A 23,346-nucleotide genomic window follows, 5' to 3' on the forward strand; every position below is an offset into this window, starting at 1 on the left:
TGGATGTAATATGAGTTATTTTGGACTCAGCAAAATGAGACAACCAATTTTCTCTCTAAAAAAATCCTCAAAACAAAATATTTAAAAAAATAAGAAGCTGTTTGGGTATAAACTACAAGCACAGAAAGGGTGAAAATAAGGCCACATGAAAAATGAGTGAACTTCCCTTTAAAGAAAGCTAAACTCATGTATTTTTGGTTGTTGAGTCAAAGATACAATGGCCAGTTGAATTTCATCTTTCTAAAAAATACTACATTATTTCAGAATATTTTGGCAAGTTAGCTAAATCCTTGAATTCTGCGTTATAGTATAAGACTCTGGTCTAGATCGTTCCCACGCAATGGGCTATTGAAGATGGAAATCAAAGGGAAAGAAGAAAACGGCTCTACATGGAACACACAATTATTTAACAATAGGGGTATTCCTTTTTTAGCAAACTACTGTATAACATGTGCCGTGTCACTAGTTATGACACATGTATTCAATACGAACATAACAATGTTCAACACATATGTTTTGAAGGTTACTTGGTTTCAAATTATTATGCGTAAGAAAAAACTTAAATGTACTCAAAAGTTGGTTCATCCCAGCAGTAGGTTAGAGTTCACAATTGCCGCAGTGTATGTGCGACTGTGCGCGGCTGTTACCGGGTTTTTAATTTGTTGAAAAGTGATTCATCGAAAAAAATAAGAAGAAGAACGGAGGAGAATGGCCTCTGGTAAGTTTATTGTGAACTAAGTGTATGCGATGTGTTCAATATGACTTTTGTATTAAAAAAAAAACATTTAATGAGACTGCTGGCTCAGTTAGCTAGTTAAAGTAGCGTTAGTTTAGCCAGCTTTCAAGCGCGACCATTAGAAAATGAACACTAGCCATAGTTTGTTGGCGAATGTATTACCCTTTCGAAAATAACTTTTGCCGCTTTCTGTAAAATCACACTTAGTTATTTTGACTCGCTCAACCATCTTTCTTGTGTAGTTTCCCTTTTTAGATGAGAATTGACCGCCATTTTTGTCGTGCAGCGTGGTCCTGTTAGCACTGTGCTAACTAGCAAGCTCACGTTAGCTAGCTAGTCTACGAGTATCACGCATATTATTAGCAACGATAGTTAGCTAGCTAACGCCAGCTATCCAAGGCCTGCTATTTCCACCGGGTCGTATTGACTTGCATGCATTATTTTATGATCACATTAGATGGGAACAACAATAAGTTAAGTCACAGCTTATCAAACTAAGTTTACTTGATATCGAAATAAGCTAAAGTAATATAGCGAGATAAGTTAGCTAACGTTACAGGTTTACGTCCTATTGGTATGATCTTTGCTATTCATATTCGGAAACATGTTCAATGGCTAGCTAACAGTTAGATGGCTCATTGGCTAACCAGCTAGCGAACGTTAGTAGTAGCAGTTTTGCCACCCAATCACCCATATCCTTCTCGTTCACAGATTCGGGCTACGGTCAGCCTGGCGCTCAAAGGTAACGTGAAACCACAATGAATACATTAGCCACTCGGCGCTTTCATGTTGCCATGAAACTTCGCTATCTATTTACCACTTAAGCAATTGCATAATAGTTTTTGTAAACTATCAAATTAGCCACACAATGCTTGATCACTTTAAATATCTATTCGGATATGTTTTTAACGGGTAAATTAATTGATAGTAGGCACATCCCCAGTTATGGTAGCTTTGGGGCGCAACATAGGGAGTCTGTATTGGTTGGACTCCCTGAATTGTATTGGTGGGTGGCGACGGAAAATAGCCCTACCAAAATATAGCTAGCTACGCACAAAAACGTTTCCTGCAAGAGGCATATATATAATCTTAAGGAACTGTACTTACCAGACGTGAAATGTGACCTTTGCTATCAAATATTAATCTGAATACAATTTGTCTCAACCACATCATATTCCTGCTGTGTATACAGTGGTAGAATGTGAAGTGTGGTCTTATGGCAGCCTGCTGTCTAAATCTACAGTAATATGGTGTTGTTCAGGCAAGTTGGATTCAGATGTTTATTTGATAGCAAGGGACATATTTCACTTTACATCTGGTAAATAGAGTTCCTAGAGATTATACATATGGGCATGGCAATGACGTGGTGCACATGTGAGACAGTATGCAATTTTCGGGCACCACTTTTGGCTCGTGAGTGCTACTTTCAGAACTACAGGCTAAGAAGTATACGAAAGTTCAGGAGAATCTCTAAGATATCTAACTTTACCTCTTCCTCCCACAGCTATGGATCTTATCCTCCAGCTCAGCAGAGTGGGCCGGTATGTGTGGCCCCTCAATTTCTCACTGAGTATTGTATGAAACTATTTTCTATGTTAATTTCATCCCACTTTTGTTCATATAATGACAATTAAATGCGTATTGCAGGGCTACAGTCAAGGAAATGGAAGTGGCTCATATGGTGGACAGAGTTATGCTGGCTATGGACAGTCTGGTATGTTCAATTTATGGAGAGTCTTGGGAAATTATTTGAGGTCTAGAAGTTGCTGTTTTTAATACATAACGTTTCCATTTTTGTTTCTCCAGCTGAGGGTTATGGTCAAACACAGGCAGCAAGCTATGGCCAGCCGGCCTATGATGTCTATGGGCAACAAGGTTCGGATTCCGCTGCTGGGTAAGGCCACTGGCACTACATGAACATAGTATTCCTTGCCGTTATGTACGTTGCCTTTCTACTGGTCTAATCTCATTGCAAATGTTACCTTTCAGTAATCTGTTTTGTTCATTATTAAAGTCTTTGTTGGTGTCTCGGGAATAATTGTTGTGAAAACTTCTCACGGTATAGTGGTGCTGACAAGTCGTCATACAGTCAGCCAAGTTCGTATGGCGGCACCGCTGGTGGTGGCTCTTATGGACAATCTCAAGGAGGCTACAAAGGTCGAAGTGAAGGTTAGTTATTGTATACATTTACAGTGCATTCGGAAGGTATTTAGACCCCTTCTCATTTTGTTACGTTACACCTTATTCTAAAATGGATAATATATATTTGTTTTCTCGATCTACACACAATACCCCATAACACATTTAAAAAATATATATTTAAAAAACTTAACATATGTATTCAGACCCTTTACGATGAGACTTGAAATTGACCTCAGCTGCATCCTGTTTCCATTGATCATCCTTGATGTTTCTACAACTTGACTTGAGTCCACCTGTGGTAAATTTAATTGATTGGACATGATTTGGGAAGGCACACGCATGTCTATACAAGGTGCCGCAGTTGACCGTGCATGTCAGAGCAAAAACCAAGCCATGAGGTCAAAGGAATTGTCCATAGAGCTCTGAGACAGGATTGTGTCAAGGCACAGATCTGGGGAAAGGTACCAATCTCTCTGTCTGCTGCATTGAAGGTCCCCAAGAACACAGTGGCCTCCATCCTTAAATGGAAGGTTTTTGGAACCACCATCACTCGTCTTAGAGCTGGACGCCCAGCCAAACTGAGCAATCAGGGAAGAAGGGCCTTGGTCAGGGAGGTGACCAAGAACCCAAGTCACTCTGACAGAGCTCCAGGGTGGCGATGCAGAAGGACAACCATCTCTGCAGCACTCTACCAATCAGGCCTTTGTGGTAGATTGGCCAGACAGAAGCCGCCACTCAGTAAAAGTCACATGACAGCCCACTGAGTTTGTCAAAAGGCACCTAAAGGACTCTCAAACCATACGAAACAAGATTCTCTGGTCTGATGAAACAAAGATTCAACTCTTTGGCCTGAATGCCAAGAATCACATCTGGAGGAATCCTGGCACCATCCCAACGGTGCAGCATGTTGGTGGCAGCATCATGCTGTGGGGGAGGTTTTTCAGCAGCAGTGACTGGGAGACTAGTCTGGATTGAGGGAAAGATGAATGGAGCAAAGTACAGAGATCCTTGATGAAAACCTGCTGCAGAGTGCTCATGACCTCAGACTGGGCGACGATTCACCTTCCAACAGGACAACGGCCCTAATCACACAGCCAAGACAACGCAGGAGTGGCTTCTGGGCAAGTCTCTGAATGTCCTTGAGTGCCTCAGCCAGTGCCTGGACTTGAACCTGATCAAACATCTCTGGAGAGACCTGAAAATAACTGTGCAGAGAAGAATGGGAGAAACTCCCCAAATACAGTTGTGCTAAGCTTGTATCGTCATACCCAAGAAGACTCGAGGCTGTAATTGCTGACAAGTGCTTCAACAAAGTACTGAGTAAAGTGTCTGAATACTTATGTAAATGTGATATTTAAAGTTTTTAATTTCAAATAATTTACAAAAATGTCAACCAGTTTTTTTGCATTGTCATTATGGGTTATTGTGTGTAGATTTAGGGGCGGGACAAATGTAATACATTTTAGAATACAGCTGTAACATGACAATGTGGGAAGGGGGTCTGATTAATTTCCGTATGCACTGCATATATTACATGGCAATGATATTTCTTGATCAAATGGCCTGCAAAGATCTGCATACTTAGATTTTTTCTGTCTGTTTATTATGATTTGGAGGATCACTGATTTTATAGCCAAGGTTGATCGGCCAGAATCTGGACTGTTTAAGATGTCGTCTGAATGACACCCATTTAAAAAAAAATTAATAAATCACTTCATTGTAGAAAAATCTCATACATATAAAACAAAGTGCCATTCATATATAACAGGAAATACAAATGTGCGCAAAGAAAGACAACACTACATAACTCAAAAGGCTTGTGTGCCTGTGTTTTGACCCAGGTGAAGGCGGTCAGGGCAGGAGGTATGGTGGAGATGATGGGAGCTCAGACAGGGGCTCTTCTGACGGGTATAGAGGCCGAGGGCGTGGTGGGTACGAGCGCGGGGGATACGACAGGGGTGGAAGAGGCGGCCCTCCATCCGGTATGGGGTAAGTTCCAGAGCGTGACCACCCGCAAGGTACTTCTGCAACACCCATGCCAGGTAGATGTTCTTTCCAACGCAATGCATGATATAACCCATTCTGATCCATCACCCCACACCTCATCCACGTGGACTAATACCTCGTCACCCCCTACCCCTTCCTGCTATAGGCCCCCCTCCCCCCATACCAATTTTCACCTGGGATGTGCCTAGGGCTGGGCGATATGGCCTAAACTCATATTTAGATTTTTTTTTCTAACTCGTGGACGATTAATAATATCGCAATTTTTGATAAGTTTTCTCTATGCTTTGTTGCACAGTTAAAGGTCAACACACTGAATTTCAAGTGGTCAGGAATAATCTAATGAATTCAGGGCTTTTAAAATTATACCAAGGCTACAAATAAGCCTTCCACAACCATAAGAACCACTATTTTTTTGCGATAAACACCGATTTCTGTCTTTCAAGTCTGTATGAAAAATGTATTTTTGTAACAAATTTAACCACGCACATCCACTAATAATGACCAACTTATTGTAGCAGGCATTATAGAAAATTAGCACAGGGCTCAATTTCTCAAGCACAAGCCCATGTGCTAGTGAGTAGCCAGGGGATCTTTTTTATTTCAAGATCTATTTGCTTGCTAACAAGGAAGTAACAGTTTTAATAGACCCGCATGTCCATCACTTAGTTTAAATATTGGAATCAGGTGGCCTACCTGGATAAGATGCTTTTTTTTACAGAATGAGAACAAGTTGACCATTCCTTTATATACAGTTGAAGTCGGAATTTTACATACACTTAGGTTGGAATCATTAACACTCATTTTTCAACCACTCCCCAAATTTTGTGTTAACTATAGTTTGGGCAAGTCGGTTAGGATATCTACTTTGCTTGACGCAAGTCATTTTTCCAGCAATTGTTTACAGACATTTCACTTATAATTCACTGTATCACAATTCCAGTGGGTTAGAAGTTTACATACACTAAGTTGACTGCCTTTAAACAGCTTGGAAAATTCCAGAAAATGGTGTCATGGCTTTAGAAGCTTCTGATAGGCTAATTGACATCAATTGTAGGTGTGGATGTATTTCAAGGCCTACCTTCAAACTCGGTGCTTCTTTGATTGACATCATGGGGAAATCAGCCAAGACGTTAGAAAAAAAATGTCTAGTCCTCCACAAGTCTGGTTCATCCTTGGGAGCAATTTCCAAACGCCTGAAGGTACCACGTTCATCTGTACAACAATAGCACGCAAGTATAAACACGATGGGACCACGCAGCCGTCATACCGCTCAGGAAGAAGACGCGTTCTGTCTCCTATCAAGGAAGAAGCCACTGCTCCAAAACCACCAATTAAAAAAGCCAGACTACGGTTTGCAACTGCTCATAGGGACAAAGATCATACTTTTTGGAGACGTCCTCTGGTCTGATGAAACAAATAACTATTTAGCCATAATGACCATCGTTATGTTTGGAGGAAAAAGGGAGTTTTGCAAGCCGAAGAACACCATCCCATCTGTGAAGCACGGGGGTGGCAGCATCATGTTGGGGGGGGGCTTTGCTGCAGGGGGGACTGGTGCACTTCACAAAATAGATGGCATCATGAGGAAGGAAAATTATGTGGATATATTGAAGCAATATTTCAAGACCTCAGTCAGGAAGTTAAAGCTTGGTCACAATTGGGTATTCCAAATGGACAATGACCCCAAGCATACTTCCAAAGTTGCCCTGACTTGAAACCTATAGAAAATTTGTGGGCAGAACTGAATAAGTCTTTGTGTGCAAGCAAGGAGGCCTTACAAACCTGACTCAGTTACACCAGCTCTGTCAGGAGGAATGGGCCAAAATTCACCCAACTTATTGTGGGAATCTTGTGGAAGGCTACACCAAGCGTTTGACCCAAGTTAAACAATTTAAAGGCAATGCTACCAAATACTAATTGAGTGTATGTAAACTTCTGACCCACTGGGAATGTGATGAAAGAAATAAAAACTGAAATAAATCACTCTCTACTATTATTCTTACATTTCACATTATTAATATAAAGTGGTGATCTTAACTGATTTAAGACAGATTGTTTTTACTAGGATTAAATGTCAGGAATTGTGAAACTGAGTTTAAATGTATTTGGTTAAGATCTATGTAAACTTTCGACTTCAACTGTAAATGCGTCTTATGCTCATTGAGCCTTTATGAAACAGACCAGTCAGCTAGCACATACAGTAAGTCTGTGGCTAACATTATGCTAGCGGTACATGGTGCTGCACACGACAAACTGAGCATTCATGTTACTCAACAGGTTTGTTGATACTCTTGTTTTTAGTAGGGTCTGCTCTGTTCTACATTTTGGGAGTTGAGACATAAGGGTAAGTTCTTGTCTATTACTGTAAAATAATGTAAGCGTTAGTCAATATGAAAGATTCTGTTAGACAACATCAAATGCAAGTAGTCTTTTTAAACTCCTTGTCAGAGGACAAAGTTATACTACATGGCCAAAAGTATGTGGACACCTGCTCGTCAAACATCTCATTCCAAAATCGTGGTCATTGATATGGAGTAGATTCCCCCAAGCAGCTATAACAGCCTTCACTCTTCTGGGAAGGATTTCCACTAGATGTTGCAACAGCTGTGTGGACTTGCTTCCATTCAGCCACAACAGCGTTAGTGAGGTCGGGCAGTCGGCGTTGCAATTCATGCCAAAGGTGTTCGATGGGGTTGAGGTCAGGGCTCTGTGCAGGCAAGTCAATTTCTTCCACAACGATGGTGACAAACCATTTCTGTATGGACCTCGCTTTGTGCCTGGGGGCATTGTCATGCTGAAACAGGAAAAGGCCTTCACCAAACTGTTGCCACAAAGTTGGAAGCACAGAATTGTCGGAAGTCTTTGAAAGTTATAACGTTAAGATTCCCTTCACTCGAACTAAGGGGCCTAGCCCAAACCATTAAAAGCAGCCCAGACCCTTATTCCCCCTCCACCAAGCTTTACAGTTGGCACTATGCATTGGGGCAGGTCGTGTGATTCATCACTCCAGAGAACGCGTTTCCAGAGTCCAATGGTGGGGAGCTTTACACAACTGGAGCGGCTTGCTTGGAATTGTGCATGGTGATCTTAGGTTTGTGTGCAGGTTTTTTTGGCCATGGAAACTCATTTCATGAAGCTCCCGACGAGCAGTTCTTGTGCTGATGTTTCTTCCAGAGGCAGTTTGGAACTCCGGCGTGTGTGTTGCAATCGAGGGCAGACTATTTTAGGCGCTAAAGCACTCAGTGGTCCCGTTCTGTGAGCCTGTGTGGTCTACCACTTTGCTGCTGAGCCTTTGTTGCTTTTTGACGCTTCCACTTCACAGTAACAACACTTACAGTTGACCAGGGCAGAAATCTTAAGAAAGGACTTGATCGAAAGGTGGCATCCTATGACCGTGCCACGTTGAATGTCACTGAGCTCTTCAGTAAGGCCATTCTTCTGCCAATGGTTGTCTATGGCGGCTGTGTGCTCAATTTTTTTTTGTTTTTATAGCCAAAGCCACTAATTTGAGGGGGTGTCCACGTAATTTTGCATATGCAGTGCATTTGGAAAGTTCTCAGAACCCTTAACTTTTTCCACATTTCGTTACGTTACAGCCTTGTTCTAAAACTAATTCAAATTGTTTTTTCCTACACACACTAACCCATAATGACAAAGCAGGTGCAGGTGTTTAGAAATGTTTGCGTGTGTATAAAAAAAAAAAAACGTATTCAGACCTTTTACTCAGTACTTTATTGAAGCACCTTTCGCAGCAATTACAGCCTCGAGTCTTCATGGGTATGGCGCTACAAGACTGTCACACCTCTATTTGTGGACTTTCTCCCATTCTTCTCTGTAGACCCTCTCACGCTCTGTAAGGTTGGATGGGGATCGTCGCTACAGAACTATTTTTCACGTCTCTCCAGAGCTGTTCAGGTTCATATCCCGGCCTCTGGCTGGGCCACTCAAGGGCATTCAGAGACTTGCCCCGAAGCCACTCCTGCATTGTCTTGACTATGTGCTTAGAGTTGTTGTCCTGTTGGAAGGTGAACCTTCACCCCAGTCTGAGGTCCTGAGCGCTCTGGAGCAGGTTTCATCAAGGATCTCTCTGTACTTTGCTCCGTTCATCTTTCCCTCGATCCAGGCTAGTCTCCCAGTCCCTGCTGCTGAAAAAAATCCCCACAGCATAATGCTGCCACCATGCTTCACCATAGGGATTGTGGCAGGTTTCTTCCAGGCGTGATTCTTGGCATTCAGGCCGAAGAGTTTCTAATGGTTCAAGTCCATTAGGTGCCTTTTGGCTAACTCCAAGTGGGCTGTCATTTGGCTTCTGTCTGGCCACTCTACCATAAAGGTCTGATTGGTGGAGTGCTGCAGAGATGGTTGTTCTTGTCAAAGGTTCTCCCATTTCCACAGAGGAACTCTGGAGCTCTGTCAGTGACCATCGGGTTCTTGGTCACCTCCCTGACCAACGCCCTCCCCTGATTGCTCAGTTTGTCTGGGCGTCCAGCTCTAGGAAGAGTTTGAGGTTCCAAACTTCTTCCATTTAAGACTGATGTAGACCGCTGTGTTCTTGGGGACCTTCAATGCAGAATACTTTCTTTTTGGTATCCTTCCTAAGATCTGTGCCTCGACACAATCCCGTCTCGGAGCTCTACGGACAATTCCTTCGACCTCGTGGCTTGTTTTTTTTTTCTTTGACATGCACTGTCCACTCCGGAACCGTATATAGACGTGCGTGCCTTTCCAAATCATGTCCAATCAATTGAATTTACCACAGGTGGACTCCTATGAAATTGTAGAAACATCTCAAGCATGATCAATGGAAACGGGATGCACCTGAGCTCAATTTCGAGGCATCACAGCAAAGGGTCTGAATACTTATGTGAAGGTATTTCTGTTTATTTTTAATACATTTCTAAAAACCTGTTTTCATTATGGGGTATTGTGTGTAGATTGATGGAAAAAAATATTTAATCCATTTTAGAAAAGGGCTTTAATGAAATGGGAAGGGGTCTGAATACATTCCTAATTCGCTTAATAGTATATCTCGTCTTTTCTTGTGAGTGGCAGGTTGAGGGGCTTCATTTCTGTGTGTAAAGGAGACGAGACCAAAAGATACAACTCTCATAAAATAACCAAAAATAAAAACTATCTTGAAATACAGAATTTGGAACATCGCGCTTAAACATTAATTCGATATCGCCCAGCCCTAGATGTGCTATATGCTTCACTCATTGAATTAGAATTGTATTTGTGGTTTAAATGACTTGTAAGGATATAACCTGTGTTCCATCTCAATCATAAATATGCATGCAACATTCTGGCTGATTATGGCCTTGCTAGCGAATTTCAATTAATGTGAAGCTCAAATGGCTTGTGGGACAAATGACATGGGGTGTCTGCTACTGACTCCTGTGGTGCAAGGAGTTAAGTGGACACTTCACCTGACCCCCTTTATGAAGTACATAGGGTGTTGAGGATTGAGTCACTTCACCAGCCAAGGATCCTGTAGACCCCAGCTTTTGTACATCTTCATTTAACAAGGCTGTTGAATATAATAGTCAGGACTTTGTTGCTTGCCAGTCATCAGTTCACATTGCAATCTATCTACAATGGCAGTTCTGGAAACTTTTTGTAGTTGACAAGCAATTATAGATCTTGGCCAAGTAGCTTTCAGTGTAGAAGACTTGTAGCCTAAACCATTATTTTATCAAGGTTACTTTTCTTATCCTTGGCTATCATTTGAAATTGAGACTACATTTGTAACTGGAAGCTTTTAACAACCACTTTGGTAATGGCATTGAATAACGAGTACAGTAGTTCTGCCGCAGTGCTGTCACATTCTACATTTCTGACCATCGAGATTTCATTTTACATGGTTCCTGACAAGTAATAGACATCAGAGGAGCATTGTAATGCTTCAGCACATGTGTATCAAACGTGGCGTGGCCTAAGATCTGCTACAAATTCTGCTGGCTGTTATTATTGATGCTTTTCGCTATTGAAAACCATTCATTGGTACTCTTTGCGAAGTTAAGACTATATTATAGCTGTAATGAGGATTATTTTTGCCCCCCCCCCCCCCTCCCTCACGGTTGCTTTGAGAACCGCCTCATGAGCGCCTTAAACAATGCCTCAGAATGATCTGTTATTGAAGTGACCTGATTTTCACAAGTTATACCCAAGGAACATTGTAAGCTGCTGTACATCAACAGGTTTCATTCAAGTGTTGTATATTTGACATGGAGACATTTGTATTGTGTTAACTTTGGATCTACATTTTATACTACAGGTATCAGTGAATGAAATAAAACTTGGACCTCAGCTAATGGAGCTCATATATAAGCACTCAATGGAAGAACGCTCGACTTGTCGAGTGCCGCAGCTATTCAAACCATTTCGACCTATCAGTACTTTTTTCTTTTTTTTTTTACATTAATTTTTTTTAAATCCAAAAACTAAATCCAACTGAATACTCTTAAGATAATCTGGTTTTGTAGCAATCTAAATTTACACATTAGCCATCAGAGCCTTCACTCATCAGAACCTACCTGTATATAGTGGGCATTCTGCCTAGTTTTGTCCATTTTGATCTTAAAACATCCCAGACCTAACACTTTCCCATGTGAGTGGGAAGACATTTCCACGATAGTCGCACACCATGGCAGGAGTGCATACTGATGGGGATGTAGGGGAGCTTTGAGCTCTGTTGGGACAAAGAAAACCCATCATATCTACAATTTTTCCTCTGCAGAGGTGGTGACCGTGGTGGCTACAAAAATTTCGGTGGTAAGTGACGAGCATCAGAACTGTCTCGGTTGGGGAGGAAAAAGGTTGATTAGGAAAAGAGAAAAAAGGGACTAGGAAAGAAAGCAGAACAAACTGAATGCCACCATTTTGTTGTCAAAACCTCAGACCTCCACCTATTGTTCTTAGGGAGGGGGATTTCTCATAAATGCTCTTTAGGGTTAAGCACAAGAAAGCCTGAAGTTTATACATAATGGTATTGTTGCATGAGGACAAGGTTGAATGTAAATGACAAAGGATGAGAAGTGTGCTGTGGCGAAGAATGAAACTGGAGAGAGCTTCTTTTTTTATTTTTTTTATCTTCTAAACTCAAATCATTTCTGCCCATGTTGCAAGGTGTTGAGTGATTATATGAATGACGCAACTGTCTCAACACTGCAGCAGAAAGCTGTAAACGGCCTTATTCTAAATGTTAACGTAGCCTCGTGTGTACACTATTGGTAGAGTTGATGAATTCTTGTATGGATGTTGAAAGAAGTTGTGTAGTGTACAAAGTGCATGTTCTCATGGCTTTCCCCACCTTTCCTCTTTGTTGTATTTCAGGTCCTCGAGACTACGGCTCAAGGGATGAACCAAGTGAGTTGCACATGCTTGTTGCTACCCTGAAATTCAATCTAGGGTTTGACTATTCCTGCAATCATGCCAGCCTAACACTGACCTCTAGTCTCTCGCAAGCAAATGCCACAGAACAACAGGCTGTTTGAAGTGATGCGTCTGCTGACTAGTACCTCGGTGTTTGTCCCCAGCTGGAGGTAGCGGTGGTAGCCAAGGTAGCGGCAGTGGTGGGGAGCAGGACAACTCTGACAACAACACCATCTTTGTCCAGGGACTGGGAGAAGATGTCACAAGTGATGAAGTGGGCAACTACTTCAAACAGATTGGGATTATTAAGGTAAGGATTGGCAATGCCTTAGCCCCTACCCCATAGGGCCTAGATATTTCATGTAAGTGGCTAGGATTTAGGGATTGTTTCTGGATGGGGAATGCGTCTCCCTGTACACTTGCATGGCTACTAGTGACGGGGAGCGGCATATCAGACCTGCCAACCTGCACACATTTTCCATACCGTGCACACCATTTGAGGTCAAAGTACGCTGGTACAAAAATTGACCCTAAAATAGGCTTCTATTGGCACATTGTGGTTTTTGACTCGGCCTTCTGAAGTTGGCGCTGAGCCAATCGGAAGACTTGGCCGAGGAGAAATGGCTAGCGCTCCGGCTCGTACTAGCGTACAATTTTCCTCCCGCGAGCTGGCTGGCAGCACTCCACTTTGTCTGTTGATAACACTGTGTGAAGGGGAAAGGTTTACAAATGCATTTTCTGAAATTTAGTCAAGCACAACCAAATTTGGAGTTGGCTCATTAATGAAGGTGTCATTACGACGGCGGTAGTTAGCTACAGCGTTTAGTCAACTGAGCAAAAGCACATTCTTGCCCGCACATTTTTTGATCTCCACAAAGGTAGTCGGCGCGTTGCTGCGTGGGTGGAAACAGACATGGCAGAGAGCTGTTCCGCTAATACCATCCTTCACAGAAATGTTAATCGGTTATTAATTTGTCCTCATGATATACAGTGGGGAGAACAAGTATTTGATACACTGCCGATTTTGCAGGTTTTCCTACTTACAAAGCATGTCTAATTTTTATCATAGGTACACTTCAACTGTGAGAGACGGAATCTAAAACAAAAATCCAGAAAATCACATTGTATGAATTTTAAGTAATTCATTTGCATTTTATTGCATGACATAAGTATTTGATACATCAGAAAAGCAGAACTTAATATTTGGTACAGAAACCTTTGTTTGCAATTACAGAGATCATACGTTTCCTGTAGTTCTTGACCAGGTTTGCACACACTGCAGCAGGGATTTTCACACACAATGTGTTGGCACCTAAGTGTCGTGATAACTTATCATGAGTTCCCTGGCAATTCCCAGTCTTAATGGCAACCCAGATTTATGTGTCCTAGTGTTAATCTTTGTGTCCTGTCTTGATAGTTGAACAAGAAGACTGGCCTGCCCATGATCAACCTGTACTCTGACAAGGCTACTGGGAGACTGAAAGGAGAGGCCACGGTCTCATTTGATGATCCACCTTCCGCCAAAGCAGCCATTGAGTGGTTTGACGGTAAGGGTGTACTCTTTATTCCCATGCGCTTATGCTGTGTTCAGTTCTTCTGTTACATTCTCATCCATGTCTAATTTTCTTATAGGCAAAGAATTCCAAGGGAAACCCCTCAAAGTGTCTTTTGCCACCCGAAGAGCTGAGTTCACGCAGAGGGGTGGTGGTGCAGGAGGAGGAAGAGGTGGCGGAGGAGGTATGTTTCATTCACATTTTGGTGACAAACCATTCAAATGTTGCTGTAACTATACCCGCGGGTGAGTTTCCTAAAAACACAAGGTTATCTTTGTGCTAAAGATAAGCTTTAAATCCTTTGGTAGGCAATAAGGTATAACAATTCAGATACGAATCGGAGTCTGATTCAAATATTTAAGATATGAGTGCATCATTCTGAGAACCCAAATGTAGCATGCATCGGGCAGTACAACTCTGCACACCGCATGCTGACCAACTGGTCGGTAGGACTATTCCTTATTTTAACTACCACCGAATAAGGCACTTTGAAGAATGGAAAGGCAAAGTGTCATGTGCTCTGCACAGGTAGAGAGCCCCGTCTGTGCAGATGCTTGGTGTGAACCAATGTAATTGTCATCATGCTCTGTTGAAAATGCTGTTTTACCAGAATGAAAGTATGCTACTAATTTGGTTACCTGCTGATCTGGGCTTACATCATTTAGATTTTGATTCTTCAGGTTCACCATCAGCAATAGTTTTAGTAGTTTTGCTTTAAACACTGTATTTAGTCCTTTTTTTTTAGATTCGGGGTAAAGTTGATTTCATAACAAGGACAGCAATCTCTTTTGAGAGCTGCGCTACATTACATGGTCAACGTGGCTGGGAGGAGAAGAGAACTTAACTCTGAAAGTTTTTATTTTATTTTATCTTTTCAATATTTATATTTTTGCAACATGTTAGCGCATTTATTCGCATCGAACGAAATCTCATGGGTTCGTTACTCTAGTCCAACAGAATCGCACCTCCATCGTTTCAAATGAATACCTACCGTGGCCCATGTATCTAGATCGAATTGTCTTGAAAGGGAAAGATGCATGCCCCTAATAGGTAATGGAATAAATTCTTGACGCTAAATACTAGGTGGACATTTTCCTTGATGAAAAATGTATTTTCTTCAGCTCTTCGAAAGTATTTTTGTGGATAGGATTGCCTGATCATGTCAACGATGATTTGGTGTCTCTGGCGTGAACCAGGTTTGGGTGATATACTTCTAAATGCTGACTGAGTTTCAATCATTTTAAATATCTATATACACTGAGTATACAGAACATTAAGAACACCTGGTATTTCACTGACTGACTGACCAGGTGAAAGCTATGATTCCTTATTGATGTCACTTGTTAAACCTATTGCAACTCTAGGGGCAGTATTTTCATTTTTGGAGAAAAAAAACATTCCCGTTTTTAAACGGGATATTTTGTCAGGACAAGATGCTAGAATATGCATATAATTGACAGCTTTGGATAGAAAACACTATCGTTTCCAAAACTGTACAGATATTGTCTGTGAGTATAACAGAGCTAATGTTGCAGGTGAAAGCCTGAGAAAAATCCAATCTGGAAGTGCCCCATTATTTTGAAAGCTCTGCGTTCCAATAAGTCCCTATTGAGCTGTGAATGTGCCATCAACCAGCTTACGTTTTCTACGTATTCCCCAAGGTGTCTACAGCATTGTGACGTAGTTTTACGTATTTATGTTGAAGAATAGCTGTAGGCGGCTACATTGCGTAAGTGGTCACCTGCTGACTCCCAGGGTGACTCCGTGTAAAATACAGAGGTGGCCATTACTCCAATCGGTCCTACTGAAAAACGAATTGTCCCGACGGATATATTATCGAATAGATATTAGAAAAACACCTTGAGGATTGATTATAAACAACGTTTGCCATGTTTGCCGATATTCTGGCGCTAATTTGGAATATTTGTTGCCGTTTTCGTGACTGCAATTTCCAGGCGATTTCTCAGCCAAATGTGAAGAACAAACGGAGCTATTTCCCCTACAAAAATAATATTTTAGGAAAAAAGAAACATTGGCTATCTAACTGGGAGTCTTGTGAGTGAAAACATCCGAAGCTCATCAAAGGTAAACAATTTAATTTGATTGCTTTTCTGATTTCCGAGACCAAGTTACCTGCTGCTAGCTGGACAAAATGCTATGCTAGGCTATCAATAAACTTACACAAATGCTTATCTAGCTTTGGCTGTAAAGCATATTTTGAAAATCTGAGATGACCGGGTGATTAACAAAAGGCTAAGCTGTGTCTCAATATATTTAATTTGTGACTTTCATGAATGGGAATATTTTCTAGGGATATATATGTCCGTTGTGTTATGCTAATTAGTTTCAGGTGGCGATTACGCTCCCGCATGCGGGTTTGGGAGTCACAAGAAGTTTTAAATCCATTTCAGTCAATGTAGATGAAGGGGAGGAGACTGGTTAACAAATGATTTTTAAGCCTTGAGACATGGATTATGTATGTGTGCCATTCAGAAGGTGACTGGGCAAGACAAAATATTGAAGTGCTTTTGAACAGGGTATGGTAGTCGGTGCCAGGCGCACTGGTTTGTGCTCAACAGTTTCCCATGTGTATCAAGAATGGTCCACCACCCAAAGGACATGCTGCCAACTTGACCCAACTGTGGAAAGCATTGGAGTCCAGATGGGCCAGCATCCCTGTGGAAGGCTTTCGACACCTTGTAGAATCCATTCCCCGATGGGTAGGGGTGTATGAAACTCAATCAGGTGGGTGTTCCTAAAGTTTGCTATACTCAGTGTGTGTGTGTGTGTGTATGTATGTATATGTATATATATATATATATATATATATATATCTATCACATCACATCACATAGTGAGCTCCAGAAGTATTGGGTGGTGGGGGGAGTGTGTGCAACTTAATATTATGGGGACCAAAAGTATTGGGATAAATTCGCTTGTGTATTAATAACCCCATAGAGTTGATGTCTGTGCCCTCTCAGAAATCTAATTGATGTGTGCCATGTATATTGTCTATCCCCACCAGACATGTTCATGACATTAAAATGCCAAACCTGTGAACCAACGATATTGATTTGGGGACGGGTCGAAACATTCATGGATATTTAGGTAGCTTGCTATTGATAGCTAATTTGTCCTGGAAAATAAACATTGGGTTATTTTAGCTGAGATGTATATGGTCCTTTTTTGGGGGGGGGGGGGGGGGGGGGGGGGGGGGGAGGAACTGGCTCTTTGTAGAATTTTGGCCCATGTTGAGTCATACAGAATTGTGTGTTCTCTACTGTAACAATTAATAAAAAGGGGGAACTTAAGTTTATCTCCTTGTTCATTCTTCTAATGTGGATTTTATATGGCAGTTGGCAACCGACTTTGATGTGCATTACCACCACCAAATGAATCAGGGTCACCCGCCACTCCATCTCTCAATCACCCTAAAAACCAATGACTTGCACTGCGTCAAGCATCTAAAATAGTACAAAGTTGTGTTTTTAGCACCTGGCTACGCAGACACTCGTGTGAGCAGTTTGAATGAAATTATTGACTAACAGGTATGTGTGCGTTTATTTTGCAACGCAATGCTGGGCGGTGTGGTCAGCATGTAAAGCCAATTTATTAGCCTTTGCATCTGCGGTGGAAGGTGGCGGCGCTACAGGGGTGTTTGTCAGACCATGAGACAATCCGAAAATCCGTCTTCTTACCAAAACGTCTGTAGCGTCTCAAGAACCCGTTTTTCTCTAGGATGACCACAAGACACCTCTGATGGTAGCCCGGTACCAGTGAAAATAACTATGGAAGTACAGTGCCTTCAGAAAGTATTCACATCCCTTGGCTTTTCCCACATTTTGTTGTTACAGCCTGAATTTGAAGTGGATTAACTTGAGATTTTCTTTGTCACTGGCCTACACACAATACCCCATAATGTCAGTGGATTTGTTTTTCGTTATTTATCCTTTTCTTATATATCCTTTTCTTATGGATACCTTAAATAAATTCAGGAGTACAAATGTGTTTAACAAGTCATAACTTGCATGGACTCGCTCTGTGTGCAATAATAGTGTTTAACATGATTTTTGAATGACTACCTCTGTACCACACACATACAAGAATCTGTAAGGTCCCTGAGTCGAGCAGTGAATTTCAAACACGGATTCAACCAGAAATCCCAGGGAGGTTTTCCAATGCCTTGCAAAGAAGGGAACCTATTGGTAGATGGGTAAAAAAAAAAAAAAAAAGCAGACATTGAATGTCCCTTTTGAGCATAGTGAAGTTATTAATTACACTTCGGAGGGCATCAGTACACCCAGTCACTACAAAGATACAGGCGTCGTTTCTAACTCTGTTGCCGGAGAGGAAGGAAATCGCTCAGGGATTTCACCATGAGGCCAGTGGTGACTTTAAAACAGTTAATGAGTTTAATGGCTGTGTTTGGAGAAAACGGAGGTTAGATCCACAATACTAACATAAATTACAAAGGGAAAAGAAGGAAGCCTGTACATAATACAAAATATTCCAAAACGTACATTCTGTTCGCAACAAGGCACTGAAAGTAATACTGCAAAAAAATGTGACAAAGCAATTACATTTTTTTCCTGAATACAAACTTTGTTTGTTGTGAATGCATCGCATTACAGAGTACCGCTGTCCATATTTTTAAGCATAGTGGTGGTGGCTGCATCATGTTATGGGTATGCTTGTAATCATGAAGGACTGGAGTTTTTTTTTTTTTTTTAGGATAGAAATGGATTGGAGCTAAGCACAGGCAAAATCCTGCAAAGCCTGTTTGTATGACTTCCACCAGACACTGGGAGATGAATTCACCTTTCAGCTGGACAATAACCTAAAACACAAGGCCACATCTTGTTACTTACCAAGAAAATGGTGAGTGTTCCTGAGTGGCTGAGTTAGAATTTCCAAGTAGATTTAAGTAAAAAACTATGACAAGACCTGAAAATAGTTGTCTACCATTGCTCAAAAACCAATTTGACACAGCTTGAAGAATTATGGGAAAAGAATCATGGAAAATGTTGCACAGTCCAAGTGTGGAAGGCTCTTGAAGACTTAACCAGAAACTCAAAGCTGTAATCACTGCCAGAGGTGCTTCTACAAAATATTGACACAGGGTTGTGAGTACTTAATTTAAATGATCTGTAAATTTTGCAAACATGTTTTCACTTCGTTACTTGCTCCGAATAGTGTAGTGTAGACCTTCCAGTGAAACGCTTACTTACAAACCCTTAATTCTTCTTGAATTGTTCTGTTGGTTAAGGAAATATTTACCAAATTAAACTGAAGTAACACAATGGAATAACGAGGCTTGAAGAAGGCACAGGGGTACCGGTACCAAGCCAGTGTGCGTGAGGTAATTGAGTTGAGGTAATTTGTAGGTAGGGGTGAAGTGACTGCATAGATAAGAAACAGCGAGTAGCAGCAGTGTACAAAACAAATGGGGGGGTGTAAATAGTCCAGTGGCCATTTTGATTTAATTGTTCAGCAGTCTTATGGCTTGGGTGTAGAAGCTGTTAAGGAGCCCTTTGGTCCTAGACTTGGCGTTCCAGTACCGCTTGCCGTGCAGTAGCATAGAGAACAGTCTATGACTTTGGTGAATGGAGTCTCTGACAATTTTTCGGGCTTTCCTCTGACACCATCTATTATATAGGTCCTGGAGGACAGGAAGCTTGGCCCCAGTAATGTACTGGGCTGTACGGTCAGATGCCGAGCAGATGCCATACCAGGCGGTGATGCAACCGGTCAGGATGCTCTCAATGGTGCAGCTGTAGAACTTTTTGAGGATCTTCAGTCTCCCGAGGGGGAAAAGGGATTGTTGTGCCCTCTTTATGACTGTCTTGGTGTGTTTGAACCATGATAGTTTGTTGGTGATGTGGACACCAAGGAACTTGACACACACGACCCACTCCAGCCCCATCAATGTTAATGGGGGCCTGCCCGCCTTTTGCTGTAGTCCACGATCAGCTCCTTTGTCTTGCTCACATCGAGGGAGATTGCACGCCCCCTCAATGTGAAGTTTTGTGGAAAACTGCACATTTTAGAGGCATTTTGTTGGTCCCAGCACAAGGTGCATCTGTGTAATCAGCTTCTTGATATCCCACACCTGATTGACTCGCTGGGCATCTTGTTACAGTATGTCATGCATTCTCTGAATTTGGTCCACATGGAATTATTCTTCGGAGGAGTGGCTTCTGTGTAGGAACTTTTGTATGTTCTTTGAGCTAGGTAACTAATAATCTTAAATTAGCTAGCTAACCAGCTTGTGTATTTTGTGAAATGTGATAAGTAGGCCTATAGTATTCTTTAATTAGCATTATAGAGGTAATTGATTTTTTTTTCTATTTTTTGTCTAGCTAATTCAGATTATCTTGCCTTCTAAATCAAGCTTTTAACGTCATTAAAGTAGCATATGCTTCAGAAGGGCGAGGGGAGGGTAGCCTGCACACGCTCTGGAAAATATTTTAAGCTTGCAAGTAGACGCCCATTTGTTTCTGAGTGACAGAGGGCTTTCCAGAAGGCGTTTTGTTGTGGGAATAGGAAAACAATGCCTGGAGCGTAAAATAACGTTTCTGTTCCAGAACAGTATGGATCACTTTCGTTCAAGGTTCTGTTTTGATCCTTCATCTTTAATTTTTCGGTTCTGTTGCCAGAACCAGTTCCAGGCCCTGTTTTATTATACATATGAAGATATTGGTCTATAGATCCTGTACACAAAGTTTTGGAGAAATCTGTTTAGTGGTGTCAAAAGATGACACGTACTCTATTTTCAAAATGGCGGCTGATCCATCACAGTGACATCATGGGGTCCAAGAGGCAAGTTTGTTCTTTGGGTAGAGTAACCTTTGTTCCAAATTCCAAGACGGTAGGTTGAATGAGGAGGCGGCGCTAACCTCTTTGAAGTCGAAGGTGGTTTATAGCACCACTATTTGGCAGTTGCACCACGTGTAACCAGATGTATTTGTGCATAATTTTACACCATCCCACAAAGTTTGATATTTGTATGCCTTACCACTTCAGAGCTATAGCGCTCCAAACGTTAAAAAAATAATAAAAAAAAATCTCCTAACAATTATAATAGGGTTCCAACCCCTTCATTACACTATTGTTCAAAATTCAATCACCCTATTCACCCTCATTTGCCTATGCTCCCCCATGGGCTCATCTGCGACTATCCATAGTTTTAAGCTGACGTTAGCTAGCTACTTTTTGTCACTCAACACCGACAAACAGCTATAACTTTTGATTGGTAATAAATATTTCTGTTCAGATTTTTGATTTGTATGGCAGAGAAGTAGACCAAGATGTCATACCTTCTAAGTTTAAGTCGAAAGTCCTGCAGGACTTTTCAATTACACTTGCTTGGCAGAAATATGAGTTTTCTAAATCCGCTGTTTTTTTTTTTGTTTTTTTTTAGATAGTAGCATATATTTTCTGATATCAGATTTGAATAGCGAAGAAGTAGAGCGTTAAGTCTTATTCTAACTTGGGAAAGTGTTCAATTTGGTTTATTAAAAAAGTTTGAGGAAATGTTATTGATGCTGTTAAAAAAACAACTTTTGTTTGATCGGTAGATTATGTTTGTTCAGATTTTAATAGCAGAGCAGAAAAATATTTTATACAAACTTCTCTAAGTTGGCAAAGTGTCAAACTAGCTGATTTGTGTCAAGTTGCATTATTGCATTTACAGTGAATGGAATGTTGGCTGTCCTGTCACAATGGGACCTTTTTTAGAATGCTTAAAAAGTTAAGATAGACAAACAGTTAAAAAAGTATAGAAGATATCAGTTTGACAAGCAAGTCAATCCAGACCAGTCCACACATTTTAAAGTTAACGGCGTTCCTAGCTTAAATAGTGTAAGAGGAGTGCTAAAGAATAACTAAAATAAGAAACGTGTAATATTTTAAAGTGGGGACTCCTGCTTTGCAAGCCAAACTAATAAATAGAAATCAGAAATAAGTGGTATAATATTTAGTGTTTCTGCTTTTGCAAGCCAGACTAATTCTTTGTTTCTGGGAAATTACTCCTAAAGAATGAACTGAGCTTTCTTTGAACCACGTTGTTGAAGCAAGTGGTATTTGATGTCGCTATTTAGGTTTTGGAGGCCGTGGTCGTGGACGTGGGTTTGGAGGAGGAGGAGGAGGAGGAGGAGGTGGTGGTGGTGGTGGACCCAACTTTGACATTAAGGGAGGGGACTGGCCATGTCCTAACAGGTATTTATTGCAATATTTTGTTTGAAGCAAGACAGGCGCAATTAAAACTATTTTCATTAGTCATCCATTGTATGTGCCACTAAATTATGTTATCATATGAATTGGCTATATCTTTGATGGTTGACAATTGTTCCCCTCTCCTTTTCAGTTCTTGTGGCAACATGAACTTTGCGCGACGATACGAATGCAACAAGTGTGGCACACCGAAACCAGGGGACAGCGGAGGAGGTATGTAATGATGGCTATGAGCCTGTGGTAGAGAGAACTGGGTTTCAAGTAGACTATAGGGGGAAGTTGAGTCGTTTAATCACTAATACTATAAACGACTTCTTCTCTGTTGGAGAACTTGCTCTAACAGCTGGCTTATGTTTGTAGATCGTGGTGGCGGCAGAGGAGGGTATGGTGGTGACAGGGGCGGCGGCTACAGAGGCCGTGGGGGATTCCGTGGAGGTGACCGCGGTGGTTATGGCGGAGGTGGATATGGTGGTGACAGGGGCTACAAGATGGGAGGAAGGTAAATCGATTACTGTCATTTCCCTCCCATGCAGTTCAATATTTGACCAGAAGAGGGTATACCTGAGATGTGAACTGTAGAATATTGAATTAGAATCACTTTTTTGTCCTTTTTTTTTGCTCTCGTAGTAATGCGTGATTTTTATATTAAGCTAGCTGAACACCAGTCGGCATTCTAACTGAATGCCAATGCCTTCATGGTATAATTTACTATGGGTCTATTGTTTTCTTCCCTCAGAGGTGACCATAGAGAAGACAGAAGAGATCGGCCATACTAAGGATTCACATGGACACCATTCCAGCCCAGGGGTTAGGGGAAGGGGGGGGGGTTGATATACACTTTGATTTGCATTCCTTTCATTACCAATGCATCACATGTACTGCTTCTGATCTGTCTTGTCGGGAGGTCAGGGTAAAGATGTGCAACTACTGTGAAAGGACTTTTTGGGCTGATAAGCAGGGTTGTTGAAGTGGGCAGGGTCAAATGTCATGTTTTTTTGTTTATTTTCATTTCCCCGATTCTAAGTCCATGCATTGTGAAGTAGACTTCTAAGACTTCGTATCATTGTTTTGTAAAATTGAAATGAACTGTTTTACTTGGGTTTCTCTTTTTTCCAAATGATATTAAACTGTTCTGATCTTAGTGTCTTCCTGTATGTTTTACTTCAAAGTTCTAGTGGGAATCTACATACATATTGAATGTGTGGGTATTAATTGTCAAATGCTAGCAACGTAATTAAGCATGTCAGCTTTTTTTCAATGTCTGCAGGTCAATTTTGGGTCTACTGGGTGGTGCAGCGGTCTAAG

General features: G+C 41.4%; 1 protein-coding gene across 2 annotated transcripts; it reads left to right on the forward strand.

Moving 5' to 3' along the window:
• The first annotated feature begins 576 nt into the window (after nt 1-576).
• On the forward strand, nt 577-23,182 carry LOC110507354 (RNA-binding protein FUS). 2 transcript variants are annotated; one of them, XM_021587291.2, is made up of 16 exons: nt 577-718; nt 1,448-1,478; nt 2,241-2,277; nt 2,384-2,450; nt 2,543-2,630; nt 2,802-2,905; nt 4,720-4,867; nt 11,622-11,656; nt 12,218-12,250; nt 12,421-12,566; nt 13,674-13,803; nt 13,889-13,993; nt 21,909-22,026; nt 22,175-22,254; nt 22,402-22,540; nt 22,778-23,182. In XM_021587291.2, the coding sequence occupies exons 1-16, from the start codon at nt 709-711 to the stop codon at nt 22,815-22,817; spliced, it is 1,311 nt and encodes a 436-aa protein (XP_021442966.2). In that variant the 5' UTR covers nt 577-708; the 3' UTR covers nt 22,818-23,182. The 2 variants fall into 2 exon arrangements, with proteins under 2 accessions (XP_021442966.2, XP_021442967.2); XM_021587292.2 differs by lacking the exon at nt 11,622-11,656 and having other exon boundaries at nt 590-718.
• Nucleotides 23,183-23,346: the final 164 nt, after the last annotated feature.

Source organism: Oncorhynchus mykiss, chromosome 27 (genome assembly GCF_013265735.2).
Source record: "Oncorhynchus mykiss isolate Arlee chromosome 27, USDA_OmykA_1.1, whole genome shotgun sequence".
NCBI lineage: Eukaryota > Metazoa > Chordata > Actinopteri > Salmoniformes > Salmonidae > Oncorhynchus > Oncorhynchus mykiss.